Source organism: Branchiostoma belcheri, unplaced genomic scaffold, assembly GCF_001625305.1.
Source record: "Branchiostoma belcheri isolate BF01 breed outbred unplaced genomic scaffold, Haploidv18h27 scaffold170, whole genome shotgun sequence".
Taxonomy (NCBI): domain Eukaryota; kingdom Metazoa; phylum Chordata; class Leptocardii; order Amphioxiformes; family Branchiostomatidae; genus Branchiostoma; species Branchiostoma belcheri.
The window spans coordinates 224,644-239,106 of NW_017803158.1; the positions used below are offsets into that span (position 1 = coordinate 224,644).

The 14,463-nt window shown below is 39.7% G+C and overlaps 1 protein-coding gene across 1 annotated transcript in view; it reads left to right on the forward strand.

Annotated features, from left to right (window-relative positions):
* LOC109466891 (multidrug resistance-associated protein 5-like) overlaps window positions 1-13,715 on the forward strand; it is a 31,348-nt gene extending 17,633 nt beyond the window's left edge. The window contains exons 15-28 of the mRNA XM_019764757.1: window positions 168-355; window positions 919-1,043; window positions 2,237-2,421; window positions 2,915-3,191; window positions 4,554-4,710; window positions 5,934-6,059; window positions 6,591-6,777; window positions 8,318-8,407; window positions 9,705-9,894; window positions 10,366-10,525; window positions 10,842-10,920; window positions 11,437-11,550; window positions 12,140-12,304; window positions 13,227-13,715. Of these exons, the coding sequence (XP_019620316.1) occupies window positions 168-355; window positions 919-1,043; window positions 2,237-2,421; window positions 2,915-3,191; window positions 4,554-4,710; window positions 5,934-6,059; window positions 6,591-6,777; window positions 8,318-8,407; window positions 9,705-9,894; window positions 10,366-10,525; window positions 10,842-10,920; window positions 11,437-11,550; window positions 12,140-12,304; window positions 13,227-13,331 (2,148 nt within the window). The 3' untranslated portion in view covers window positions 13,332-13,715. The remainder of the gene's footprint in view (window positions 1-167; window positions 356-918; window positions 1,044-2,236; window positions 2,422-2,914; window positions 3,192-4,553; window positions 4,711-5,933; window positions 6,060-6,590; window positions 6,778-8,317; window positions 8,408-9,704; window positions 9,895-10,365; window positions 10,526-10,841; window positions 10,921-11,436; window positions 11,551-12,139; window positions 12,305-13,226) is intronic.
* Window positions 13,716-14,463: the final 748 nt, after the last annotated feature.

Genomic DNA, 14,463 nt, shown 5'->3' on the forward strand with positions numbered 1-14,463 from the left:
TGATGAAGGATGGTGTGATAGCAGAGAAGGGTGAACACAGTCAGCTGTAAAATCTGTTCTTTCCCTGCAGTACCTGCACCTGTGTGACCAGGTTATCCTGATGAAGGATGGTGTGATAGCAGAGAAGGGTGAACACAGCAGCTGTAAAATCTGTTCTTTCCCTGCAGTACCTGCACCTGTGTGACCAGGTTGTCCTGATGAAGGATGGTGTGATAGCAGAGAAGGGTGAACACAGTCAGCTGATGGCAGCAGGTGAAGACTATGCCAGGATGATACAGGGTTACATGACATCACACTGTGCTGAGGAGACAGAGGAAGAGGATCAGCCTGGTAACATGGAGGAAAATAATTTCATGTAAGAGATAGGAGTTAAACCAAAGGGAAGCAAATAAACTCATTATGATTCTTCCACACCAGCTTGATGTGCATTAAAACATAGACTACAGACAGCATAAATATATTTGGCCAATATTTGTAACATCTGGTGTCTTAGTGTCTCTTTTGTGCAGGACAAATGACTTTTTTTATGTTGTACCTTGGCCATGATAATGTTTGATACATGTGTTCTGAATGGGGTGATAAAGTTGAATATACCCAGGCTTTTAACAGTTATCACATGGGCTTTAAAAAGTCCCATTATCATGATAGAATAGTTTGAATACATTTTGCATATGCCACTTTTGATAAATTCTGGATTTAGACTTAAGAATTGTTACAATTTATTATTTTCTGAGGACACCAAATTCTCTCAACTTTTGGCACATTTTGCATTGAAATATGTGCTTTCGCAGGTGGGTACGATAAATAAAATACAACACAGTGTATACTGCATCACTCTGTGTCCCAGCTATCCTGCAAGTACCTAGGTTGATATGGAATACATCATGCTGCATTCTCTATATATATTACTGTTGGTAGGAGACAGCAGTCCAAGGATACTGGACAACAGAACTGCCAGTCCAATGTGGGTTCTGCTAGCAGTGTTGCTGAATACGAGATCAACAACAAGACAGAAAAACAGGATGTGAAAGAAGACTTGTCAGGTAAACATCATGTATAAACTAAGGTATAATCTGACGATCAGCACCAAAGATAGATATGCTTTTAAGATAGATTTTGATGGTGTTCAGCACCAAGGACAGATAGGCCTGTACCATAGATTTGGATGGTGTTCAGCACCAAGGACAGATAGGCCTGTACCATAGATTTGGATGGTGTTCAACACCAAGGACAGATAGGCCTGTACCATAGATTTGGAAAGTGTTCAGCAGCAAAGACAGGTATGCCTGTACCAAAGATTTGGACGGTGTTCAGCTCCAAGTACAGATAGGCCTGTACCATAAATTTGAAAAGTGTTCAGCCCCAAGAACAGATAGGCATATACCATAAATTTGGAAAGTGTTCAGCACCAAGGACAGATAGGCATGTACCATAGATTTGGAAAGTGTTCAGCACCAAGAACAGATAGGCCTGTACCATAGATTTGGAAAGTGTTCAGCACCAAGAACAGATAGGCCTGTACCATAGATTTGGATGGTGTTTAGCACCAAGGACAAGTAGGCCTGTACCGTAGATTTGGATGGTGTTGAACACCAAGGACAGATAGGACTGTACCATAGATTTGGATGGTGTTCAGCACCAAAGACAGATAGTCTTGTACCATAGATTTGGATGGTGTTGAACACCAAGGACAAGTAGGCCTGTACCATAGATTTGGATGGTGTTGAACACCAAGGACAGATAGGCCTGTACCATAGATTTGGATGGTGTTGAACACCAAGGACAGATAGGACTGTACCATAGATTTGGATGGTGTTCAGCACCAAGGACAGATAGGCCTGTACCATAGATTTGTAATGTGTTCAGCACCAAGTACTAGTACAGATAGGCCTGTACCATAGATTTTGATGGTGTTCAGCACCAAGGATAGATAGGACTGTACCATAGATTTGGATGGTGTTCAGCACCAAAGACAGATAGGCCTGTACCATATATTTTGATGGTGTTCAGCACCAAGGACATGTACCATAAGTGCAACTTTTTCATTAATAAACAGCATAGGTGCATGATATTAACTGATGATTATTATTTGCATGCTTGTGACAGTTTTTGTGTGCCCAGAAGATGTCATCCATATAAGCAAGTCAGTATGGCCAAATGGAAAATACTCCTATTGAATTTGTTGAACACAATGCAAGTACACATAGTACATGTATTATTTGATGTCACCATACAGGCAATCTGATAAAACAAGAGGAGGTTGAGAGTGGGAGTATTGGATGGGCAACATATTGCGAGTACTTCAGATCAGGAGGAGGTTACGTGTTATCTGTGCTGGTGCTTCTGACTTTTGTTCTACTAGAGGGAGGAATGGCCTTCAGCAACTTCTGGCTCAGCATTTGGCTGAAACAAGGCAGTGGGGTGAGCATAATATTTTTGTTTTCATTTTTGACTTTCAAATTGCCACAGAAACAAGAAATCAGAGATTTTAGCAGACCTCTGGGAAGTAGTTTGCATTCAAAGAAGGGCCCCTAGCAGCTTGTTCTGGAACAGATGTTCACAGATCATGACTTTTGGCATGAACTAGGTAGAAAAAGCGATGTTTGACATGAATTGCTGACAATTCTGCAAATTAGGATCTATTTAGTATAATTGATGCATTATTGTCTGATGAAATCTATATTTTGCTATTTCACCTTCAAGTTGTTTTTTTATGTACTTAAACATTTGTAGTGACCACATCCTTGAACCCAGGGTATTACAGGTCAGAACCCTGTCAAAGAAGTGTGCCCACTCTTACAAACCCAAACATACAAACCTAGCATCCACCCAAAACAATACTTTTGTCCCATAAGTTAGCTTATGGTAAGGTTATGGCCATACATGTTTCTTGACTTCCTGTTGATATTTACAGAACACCACTATAACAGTGGGTAATGAGACAGTCATCAGCACCAGTATTCGACACCATCCCGACCTTTACTTCTACAGTCTGGTTTACGGAATGTCAGTTATTCTGGTGTTGGTGGCAATAATTGTAAAAGGTCTGGCCTTTGTCAAGTTCACCCTCCGAGCCTCCTCCAACCTTCACGACAAGGTGTTCAGGTCTGTCTTCCGCAGCCCCATGTCTTTCTTTGACACGACACCAACAGGCAGGATACTCAACCGCTTCTCCAAGGACTTAGACGAAGGTAAAGTTTTACAGATTTCATTGACACAACAAAAGTACAACATTTGTAAGGTCTATAACTAGACATACAGACAGACATGTTGGTCCAAAGAATTTACCTACTTTACATACAAGACTAGATTAATCAACTTATACTAGACTTGTCTAAGGTCTAAACTTTCAAATGAAATTGAATTTATTTAATGTAGCAAATTCCGTTGACCAAGCAGAAATAAGGTTGAACAGCTTTGTGTGTGTTTCATGTTTATAGTGATAAAACCATGAAATACATCACACTGTATATAAGGCCATACCAATTTGATTTGTTGGTTCTCGTATTCGCCTCTTCCCCTCTTCCTTTTTTTCTGATTTGCAAAAAAAAAAGATTCTGGTTCTGAATCAACTCAAATATGCTCATGTTTTGCCCCCAACAGTTGAGGAAAGTCCTTTTCTTCCATCAGTTTTTCCACCTATCAGTCGTTTAAGTAAAAGTTCAAAATTCATTGTTTAGATATTAACCCAGCCTTTTGTGTTGACTCCATGACTCCTTTTGTAGCATTTGGGGCTATAATAGGATTCCTAGACCTGTTTTTATTATTTTTATTTTTTTTGCCCTGTCACTTCATATTTTTTCTGAAAAAAATCCAAGAACCAACAAATTAAATTGGTGGGGCCTAACAATGGTGTGCTTGTTTGAGGCTAGCCTCCTTAGAAATAATCTACAAACATGCAGATGTCACCCAGACTGAGGACTCACTCAGATGGCCAGTTCTAACCATAATCATACTTTTGTAGCCAATCATGAGTTTAATCGTTTGTGTAGTCATACCAAAGACTTTAGAAGACTACATACATACTGCTTTCTTTAGTATTCAGTGCTTGGGAAAGTGTATGGGAGCTGAACACACACCACAGCCTGCAAAATACCTGTTTGCCCAGTTGCCCCAGGCAAATAAATTTTACTTGGGGCAACCTACTTTTGAACCCATGTAGCCCAGTGTGCTACCTGAATTTTAAGAATGCTCCCCCCCCCCACGAAATCATGCCCATTTGGCTTGCACCACTGTATCCGGCAGATGCTTTTTAATTTTAGGTATTAATGGCTATTACTTCTAGTAACAGTTAAGTTACTAAAGGCTGTTAGAAATATTGTCAAGGGCTTATGTATGTAACATTACTTAATTTGAGGGAAGTGGTAACTTAAAGGTGGGGCAACCTAAAATTTTGATGGGCAACCTAATTTTTGCCCACTGGGCAACCTGGTTCAAAAAAGTATTTTGTACAATGCACCACTACCAGTAGACTAGCCCCCTGCTGTAGTGATTGCACAAAGATAGGTCCAAGTTTGATCATGATTGACCCTGCCTGATCTGATCTGTTTCAGTGGATGTGCGCCTCCCATTCCAAGCGGAGATGTTTCTCCAGTACGGCTGTCATCTCTTGTTCTGCATTATTCTGATAGCGTACACTTTCCCATACTTCCTTATCGCCATTCTGCCAATGGTGGGAATTTTCTTGTACATCCGAAGAATTTCTAACAGGTGAGTACTGCAAATTAAGTGACAAGTGTGCATCATTCTGTACATGTTTTACAATTTACATTGAAAATTTTTGTTATTACAGTGTGTTTGTGTGTGTCTGTTCTTCTGCATGACCCCTACATGTTTATGACAGAGGTTGTAATGAATATTGGTTTAGTCTTGCCCAGATGGGCTAAATGCACAAATGTGACCAAATGTGGTCAACAGGATAAAAAAACATGAGTATTGCATTCTGGAACACTATATTCTAATGCTATTAAAGTGCTAGGAGTCTATATATTACAACTAGTATATACTACCTATCATCTACTGTTAGTTGCCCTTTCTTCTCTCTTTTTGAAACATCTGGAAGCATAATTACATACTATTAGTTTGTCTACTGTACATTCATTCTTGCATGACATCAAGTGTTTAAACATCTCCTGCTTCGACATTTTCTCACATAACTTGTCTAATTGTAAAGTATCGAATAGCTCTTGGCGTTCATCTTGTTCATATAATGTACAGTCAAGAAAGTGTATCTCGTTTTCAACATATAAATGAATACAGAATTAATCACGTCTGCATCTGGTAGCACTTACTGTTTCTCTGGTTTATTTTGCTACATGACCTTGACAACTGACAGCTGGTGTTGTTTCCCATGCATGATAAAGAAAAACTTATAGACAGCATATATGGGGACTGTGACCTCATTCATATATGAATGAGGTCACAGTCCCCATCTAAATATTTCAGGAAAGTCTGAGGTCTTGTTTCGTGAACAACAGGACAAAAGTCACTAAATGAATAATGTACTTAATATTACTTCTTTGACAGAAGTATTGATTTGGGTGTTGGCAATTTATGCTTGCCTAGGTATGTATGTTTGGGTTCCAAATTGAGTGGGTTGGGATTGAGTTTCATTTGATTGACATGATTGTTTTTAACCAGTTTGCCCTTGAATCTAAGGTATGAAACATAAACCATGGTGTGATAGCAGAATAGGTTTTCACATACAATTGTCTGTGAATTTATGGCTTTTTGAGTAATAATGTAGCCTGTGTTACACAAGCTCTCGGCCAGAGGTTAATGACCCCCACGGCAGCTTCGGGGTGGCCCGCCGCCAGGAGCGCGATTAGTCAGGCTAAGTAATAATGAAATCTATGATGTACAAAGTACATTGTATATAATCTACTTCTGGAAAGTTTGACATCTATGATGTCTTGTTGTTATTATGTGACCAGTGCCCTGCGTGAACTGAAGAGGTTAGAGAACGTGAGTCGGTCTCCTTGGTTCTGTCATCTGACTGCTACTGTACAGGGTCTGGCAACTATTCATGCTTACAACAAAACAGAGCAGACTGTGGACAGGTGTGTAACAGTTGCATCATGTACTTACAATTAGTCTTTGTGCCTTTATTTGCAATAAAGCCACACCAATTTAATTTCTTGGTTAGCGGATTTTTCTAGAAAAATAATTGAGCGGGCGTGCGAAAAAAAATAAAAAATAAAAACAGGCCTAGGCATCCTATTATGGCCCAAAATGGTACGCTAGAAGCCATGAAGTCAACACACCAGGCTGGTTCAAAATTTAAACAATAAATTTTGAACTTTTAATGACTGCATTGAAATATGAAATAACTGTAACAACTAGGGAGAGAAAAGGACTGTTTTCAACTGTTCAGGGCAAAATATGAGCATTTTGCAGTTGATTCTGATTTTTTATTTTTTTTGCAAATCAGAAAAAAAATGAAGCGGGCAAATCCGTTAACCAAGAAATTAAATTGGTGTGGCCTACACTTATTGTTGAAATATGTTCCGTGATAATGCTAGGTGTTTTCCACAATGTTCTTACTAGCAAAATAAATGTCTTGATTTTCGGTATGTTGTCCATTTTTCCAGGTTTGTTGATCTACTGGATAAGAACTCAGTGATGTTGTTCCTGTTCCGCTGTGCGATGCGCTGGCTGGGCATGAGGCTGGAGCAGGTCACCATCGTGTTAGCGACAGTCACCGCACTGCTGGTCGTCATTACCCATGGTTCCATTTCCCCCGCCCTCGCAGGATTGGCTCTAAGTTCTGTGACACAGGTAAGATGTGTTGCCATGGCAGCAACCAATCACACACTTTGTATTTGCATATCTGGTTTCTGTGACACAGGTAAGATGTGTTGCCATGGCAGCAACCAATCACACACTTTGTATTTGCATATCTGGTTTCTGTGACACAGGTAGGATGTGTTGCCATGGCAGCAACCAATCACACACTTTGTATTTGCATATCTGGTTTTTGTGACACAGGTAAGATGTGTTGCCATGGCAGCAACCAATCACACACTTTGTATTTTGCATATCTGGTTTCTTGCACTGTACTGATGTGTTTGGGCTCATTTCCTAGCCTGACTATTACACAATCTCTTACTGTCAGAGGCTGATTGGGCCTTCTCCCCAAGAGCTTTGTGGCTCTACACTTCTAACTCAAAAGAACCACCATTCCCATTTCCAGAACTACCAATAGTAACTTGGGGTTAATAGTAGCTCACAGTTCCCAGACTGACACCGATCGGTCCATGTTAGCAACTTTTAATAGACCCATTCAGCTTTCACAGATCACATTAACTGCTTACGTCACAGGGGGGACATTTCGAAAGAACATCGTTTTAGAATGCGGCTTGTGCTTGCGGTGTCCCCCCTGACATATAATTTTTTTTACTAAAAGGTAGGTTAGTGTCTATTTTCTCGTTAATATATGCAGAAATGACAGGAAAACAGACACCAACTTTGTATGGTGGCATTCCCTACAACAATTTAAGGTTATTTTGTTCTGTGACGTAAGCAGTTTATGCGATCTGTGAAAGGAACTTTCGAAATGTCTCTCATGTGACGTAATTTCTATTCGAAATGTCCCCCCTGTCCGTGAAAGTCGAATGGGTCTATTATGTATGATTCGGTCAAGATATTTCTTTACAAATGTACAAAATTTTCAATACAAATTATGTGTGTATATGTAAGGGCACGATTTAATTTTATGGATGACATCCACGCGCGAATTGATTTTTGGCTGTTCTAAAAAAAAAAGATCACATCCTCCGAGGCTCTGGCCTGGCTCTAGGCCTGGGTAGCCATAGCCTGGGTACCATCCGGATTTTCGCTATGCAACGCTCGAAAGTACCATCCGGATTTTCGCTACGCAACGCTCGAAAGTACCATCCGGATTTTCGATACGCAACGCTAGAAAAACGTTGCGTAGCGAAAATCCAGATGGTACCCAGGCTAGGGTAGCCGTGGTAGTTAGCGACAATATGGAGTCGGTGGTAACTGTGGAGGACGGCACCCATGCTACCGAAACTCCACAACTCAAGAACTCACTACATATGTACAGTGCTGATTCGTAAATTCCGCAAAAGCCGGCATGTATCGGCTTGTCGTGTACGTCGCTATGTACTGCCGCGATTTCACAATACCAGCTTTCTATTCCTGTGGTTTAGGAGCATTTTTATTTTTGGCCAAAAGTTTTTTATTCGCCCGCCCGCACTAGTCTGGGGTCTTCAGAGGATGTCCTCCATAAAATTAAGTCGGTGTGGCCTAACCAATTTATGCAGTAGACTGACTTTGAACTGTGTCCTCTCAGATGACGGGTGTGTTCCAGTACGCAGTCCGTCTCAGTTCAGAAACAGAGGCTCGCTTTACGTCAGTGGAGAGAATTAAAAGCTACATCAAGGTTTGTTGTTACATTTATTGCTGATTCTAAAGTTTGGTTTCAATTTATATTCTAAACCCTTAAAGCATGACTCTATTTGACCGTGTGGCAAGGTTATAAGCCGGTTAGGAGATGAGATGACATGATTTTCTTCACTGATGGTGTAAAGTAGGTACCTAAATTCAGTTGGAAAGATAATAAAGTGGCGATTGATTAAAACACGCCTCGGAGACGTGATTCTCTTTTAAGTGATGATCATGGTGTCTGTTTTTGTTATTGTTGATGGAGGTGCTTGTTTATGTATGTGAGCCAGTCATACATAAGTTTCTCACGAGGATTTGATAATAAACATGCTCTTAGCTTGAGAGATAAGGCTATGCTAGCATTTCCTCATAACTTATGCAAATTAGGACATGATTTGAATAAATTGTGTTTAGTGATGTTCACCTTCACTGAACTTCAGATGTGGCAAGTACATGTGTACTAAATTCCCAGCAATACCACTACAAAATTGTATAGAATTGTAAAATTCCCAATAATTATGCAAATTAGGTCTCCTTTAACATAATCAATGTCTGCCAAAGATCTTGTCATTCTCAATTACATAATTTTATGTCCCAAGTGTTTCAGCAGATTTATACAATTTCTTCATTAATTATGCAAATTAGATTCTGATTTGAATAATTGTAATTCAATTATGTCAAGCATCACTTAATCGCAGTACTACATGTATACCTACGGCTCTGACCCTGAGGCATCACCAAAAACTGGTGGAAGGAGAAGGATGGGCTCCACCTTCCAATACCGTGTCCTAGACATGGTGTATTGACAATCCTTCTGTCCCTTTGGGGTCAAAAAGGCCACTGGACTCCTCACCTCACCTCACCGGTCCCATAGCAGTCTGTCCTGCCGTCGGGGCAACTAAACTGTCCACAAGAGTTATCCACCCAGGGCGGTTCTCAGCCAGACTTGTCAGGTGACTCAGGGGATGTCCTGTCCATTCCTTCAGGTCACTAGTCCAGGTCCTTCGAGGGCGCCCCCTCAGTCGTCCACCCTCCGCCTTCCCTTGCAGTGTAGTGTGAGCTAAGGTGCCCTTCGCTCTGGTTACGTGTCCAAACCACTGCAGCTTCCTCTTCTTTACCAGTGACAGGAAACTGGGGAGAGGGCCTGCCAGTGACTTGACTCGCTGCTTAACTTCTTCGTTTGTGGTGTGTGTAGACCAGTGTATCTGAAGTAATCTCCGGTAGCAGTTCATCTCGAAGGCATTGGACTACCTTACCATTATTGCAGCTAAAAAGTACTTATTTCGCTTTTTCAGGGTCTTGAATCTGAGGCACCTCTTACTATCAAGAAGACAACACCGTCCAAGTCTTGGCCAGTTGAAGGCAGAATACAATTCCAGAAGTACAACATGCGTTACCGGGAGGGTCTGCCCTTGGTGCTGAAAGATGTCAGCTTCTCCACAAAACCTTCAGAAAAGGTTGGCATCGTGGGAAGAACAGGATCAGGTACATTCCTCTTTAATTATGAACTTACTGTGTTTTTGCCATGATCACAGTAGCATTACACCTAGCGATTGTTGCCCTGATGGTCACCAAAACACAGGATGTGAAACCCCTGGCTCCTTATGCACTGACCAGTGTCATTTTGCAAAATCAGCAAACTTTAAGTTAATTTCCTTTAATTGTATCCTTCAATTTGGTGACTTTTTATAGGTAAACATAACATATAACTAGAAAGGCCGACATTTGCTTGGGAGCAAATACAGCATATTTCAGTCCACCACCCTTCCACGCAAAAGTGGACTATTCCAAACTTACCCCAGTGCAAAACATATAAAAATGGACATATCGGGGGGCATGGAATAGCTGATTGGCTACCACCCACTGCCTCAAGGACTCAAGAAGGCTGTGTAAATTATCTACATTATCTTGGGGCAAATACTGGTAAATTTTTCCAATTAACAATTTGTTTTAAAGGAAAGTCATCTCTAGGAGTGTCCCTGTTCCGATTGGTTGAAGCAGCATCAGGCTCCATCAGTATTGATGACGTCAACATTTCCACTATCGGCCTGGAGGACCTGCGCAGCAAGCTGTCAATCATCCCACAGGACCCTGTCTTATTCGTGGGAACTGTCAGGTGGGCGTGGCCAGTTATCTGTTTATTTTTTACATGTTTTTAGCTTTTTTATCAAGCTTTTTTTTTATTGTACTGGTATTTTTTTTCGCCAGCCAAACTTTGGGTGGCATATCGGATGCTGTCTTGCCTATTTGAGTCTTGTATAGCCACCAAATGATCTGCTAAGAGATTAACAAAACATAACAAAGTAACTACCTACATGACAAATAAGTATTTAATATGACTTTCGGATTGTGTTTCTTTGATAATATGACAATATGTACATCTTCAAAGTCTGCAAAACTGTGTGTTACTAAATGTGCTTTAAATTTATCAGGTATAACCTGGATCCATTCATGGAGTACAGTGATGAACAGATCTGGAGTGCTCTGGAGAGAACGCATATGAGTGAAAGTGTAAGTTGTTGAATGAATTGTGGATGGATGCCGAAATTTTCTCCAATATTACCTAAAAGCTCTGTTACTTCATGTCTGTTCTCAGATATAGGTCATAACAGAAAATCAGATTTCAAACAGAATTACATTGAGAGAATTACATCATAGAATGCATAATTACTCAATTGGCATATGATTGTATTGTGAAACTTGCTTCGCTTTTACACAATGGTATGTATAATGTTTCATACATTCCTGACACATCTTTGAACCCATGGCATGTCAGGTCAAACCCTGTCAGTCAAGTGGAGCCTACTCTCCACCCACTCACTTTGTCTTTGGAACCCAAACATAAACCTAGCATAAAGTAAGCACCACCCAAAACAATACTTCCATCCCAGAATTAACAAGTGAACCATACCTGATTTGCATTTAGATGTATAGTTACAAGACAGTCATTGATAATATGGTAATAGATTCCCTTGATTTTTGTTGGTGATTTTTCATTTTGGAATTTCTTGACTCTTGCTGCTGTAGATCTCCGGCCTACAGCTGCAGCTGGAGGCACCTGTTGTGGAAAACGGAGACAACTTCTCAGTGGGAGAGAGACAGCTGCTGTGTATGGCCAGGGCACTGCTCAGACATAGCAAGGTCAGACAGATAAAGCACAAATACTTAGTCTATTAAAGCACAAAAACAAAACTTAATTAAAGATTTCAATTATTTGTGAACAGGACCTTTTATTTTAGTGCAGTAATAATGTACTAAATACACCTGGTAAGATAAACTGTCATGAATGCGTTCATGTATGGCAATGTACCATTGTTTTGTCTCTGTCTGTATGGATAAAACTTTATTGGGCAGTGACTGTGAGTCAGAGTGTGTGAGGGGAGTTCATAGAACATTTGATACATCTACATCATCATCATTATAACATGGCATTGTACAAATGTAGGCACAGTAGTGTTGCTGAAAGCTAGCGCTAGCAGCTGTAGGGAAATTATAGAGCCTGTCAAGTTAAACATGCATTTTGAAGACACAGTTATGTATCCATGTCACCAATCACTAAAAGCTTTTCAATTTGATTTGGCCTGACAGGTAAAGTTTATAAAGCATCATTTTAGTGAGAATAATCGGTGGTAAAGCCATAATACCTCAGATGCAGTACACAGCTAGAGGTCTTTGATATGATGCTGTGCATGTACACATTCTGATCAAACTACACTTGTGCATTGTATAGATCCTGATGTTAGATGAGGCGACAGCAGCCATTGACCCAGAGACAGACAACCTGATCCAGACAACTATCCGGGAGGCCTTCAGTGACTGCACCATGCTGACCATCGCACACAGACTCAACACTGTACTGACCTGTGACAGGATACTGGTCATGGAGGATGGGGAGGTCAGGAGGGAATTTTTATACATATTGTCATAACATGTTTGTCCATAGATATGACATGGCACATTTATACGCTAAGAATGTTGGCATTAATGGTGATTTTTTTAGCATTCTTGTAGGGATATGGACATTTTGGAATACCTTCTTTTTGTATCAATTTATAAGTCTTACAGTAACTTAGAAATGTGCATTCTTGATCATGAATTGGGGAAAGTTTTTGTTAATTTGTCTGCTTAGTGTTCCCTCCATACTAAATGTAGTACTGATAGTGTGACTAATAATAACAGCCCTTATTGTGTAATAACTACTGTAAGGAAATATTGTATGAAATACATGAAATTCTAAATTATCATGACATTGTTAACAATTTCGTTAAACATTTTTTTTTGTTTCTTTTAAATTGTTGATTCATATGCGCTAGACAATTAGTTGACAAACTACTGCTATAATGTTACTATTATGCTGCACATTTGATGATTTCCTAAAATGTAGATGCTACAATGTAACTGTAAGTTAGGCCACACCAATTTAATTTGTTGGTTCTTGGATTCGCCTCTTCGTTTTTTTCTGATTTGCAAAAAAAAAAAAAAATATGATTCTGGTTCTGAATCAACTGAAAAATGCTCAATGTTTTGCCCTCAACAGTTGAGGAAAGTCCTTTTCTTCCTAGTTGTTACAGTTTTCCCATCTATCATTGCAGTGGTTTGATTAAAAGTTCAAAATTCAATGTTTAAATTTTAACCCAGCCTTTTGTGTTGACTTCATGGCTCATTTCGTAGCATTTAAGCCTATAATAGGATGCCTAGACCTGTTTTTATTTTTATTTTTGTTCGCCCTGTCGCTTCATAGTTTTTCTGAAAAAATCCGAGAACCAACAAATTAAATTGGTGTGGCCTTATTACATGTATTTTATTATTATTTCCAGGTGGTGGAATTTGACTCCCCCAGCTCACTGCTTGCAGATCCAAACTCCACCTTCACAGCCATGATGTCAGCTTCTAGCCTCAGTGACCAGCAGCATTCGATATAATAGTAGGTGTTAATTTAAAACCTTATAAAGCTCATGATCATATTTACATGTAGATACAATGTCATGTACATTACATTATGTCACAACTGTTACTGTAACAGTGTTCTTTTATTGTTGCTGCCCAGGTCTGTTTCAGGTAAGAGATTTCACCTAATAATATGTTTAACTTAACTTAAGTATGTGACCAGGATTTAAATGTGTTTATTATATTGATGATTTAAATTTACCATTGAGTACATGAACAATGGGGCAGGGGGTGGCGAAAGCAGATCAGATTGCCCTAACTTTGTCTCCCCACAATCTCCCACTTTTTGTTCAAATATTTGCTAATGCAGATTGCTTGTCCCAATAGACCTACAAACATTTACAGTGAAACTGTAGAAGAGAGCTAACTTTTTTAATTTTCAAACACAGTTTTAACAGAATCTTGAATGTACAAAATGTAGGTATCACAGTGATCAGAAGTGGCAAGCCTTTAGATGTACATAGCAATTCCTTTGGTGCATTTGTACAGAAAATACAAAAACTGTACATGTCTTTTTAAAACGAGACAATTGTTTCATTAAACCAGAATAATTGGACAGTAATGTATATAATAGAATGTATGGAAAGGGAATTATTTGACCTGAGACAAGAATTATTTCAGAAACAGTCTGAATAAATACGTAATACATTTTGAATTAATGTCATTGAATACTTCTGTGTGTGAGAGTTTGCAAAGCTGAGGAAACCATCTTCCACAAATTATTGGAAAATTTAAACAAGAAGCCATAGGTGACAATCCTCCGTGAAGTTTTATATATTTCAACAAAAACAATCCCAAGCGTCAACGCCAGACCTACTGTGCAGACATTATAATCAGGCAATGGTTAATACAATGATGGCGCGTCACAAGCATATAACATAAAAAGACCTAAATCCATCACTGCTCTCAGGGCGTGTAAAGATACAGTAACTGTGCTTCAATTTCGAAGTTCATTTTAATTACACACACACAATCATTGGCATAAATGCATTCACATAAAGATCGGACTATCATGGTCGTGTCACTATTAAGAGGGTCTGCATGGTGGGGGGGGGGGTCCTGGCAACGGTTAACGGTAAATTCAGCAGGGCCGATAACGCTTAACGG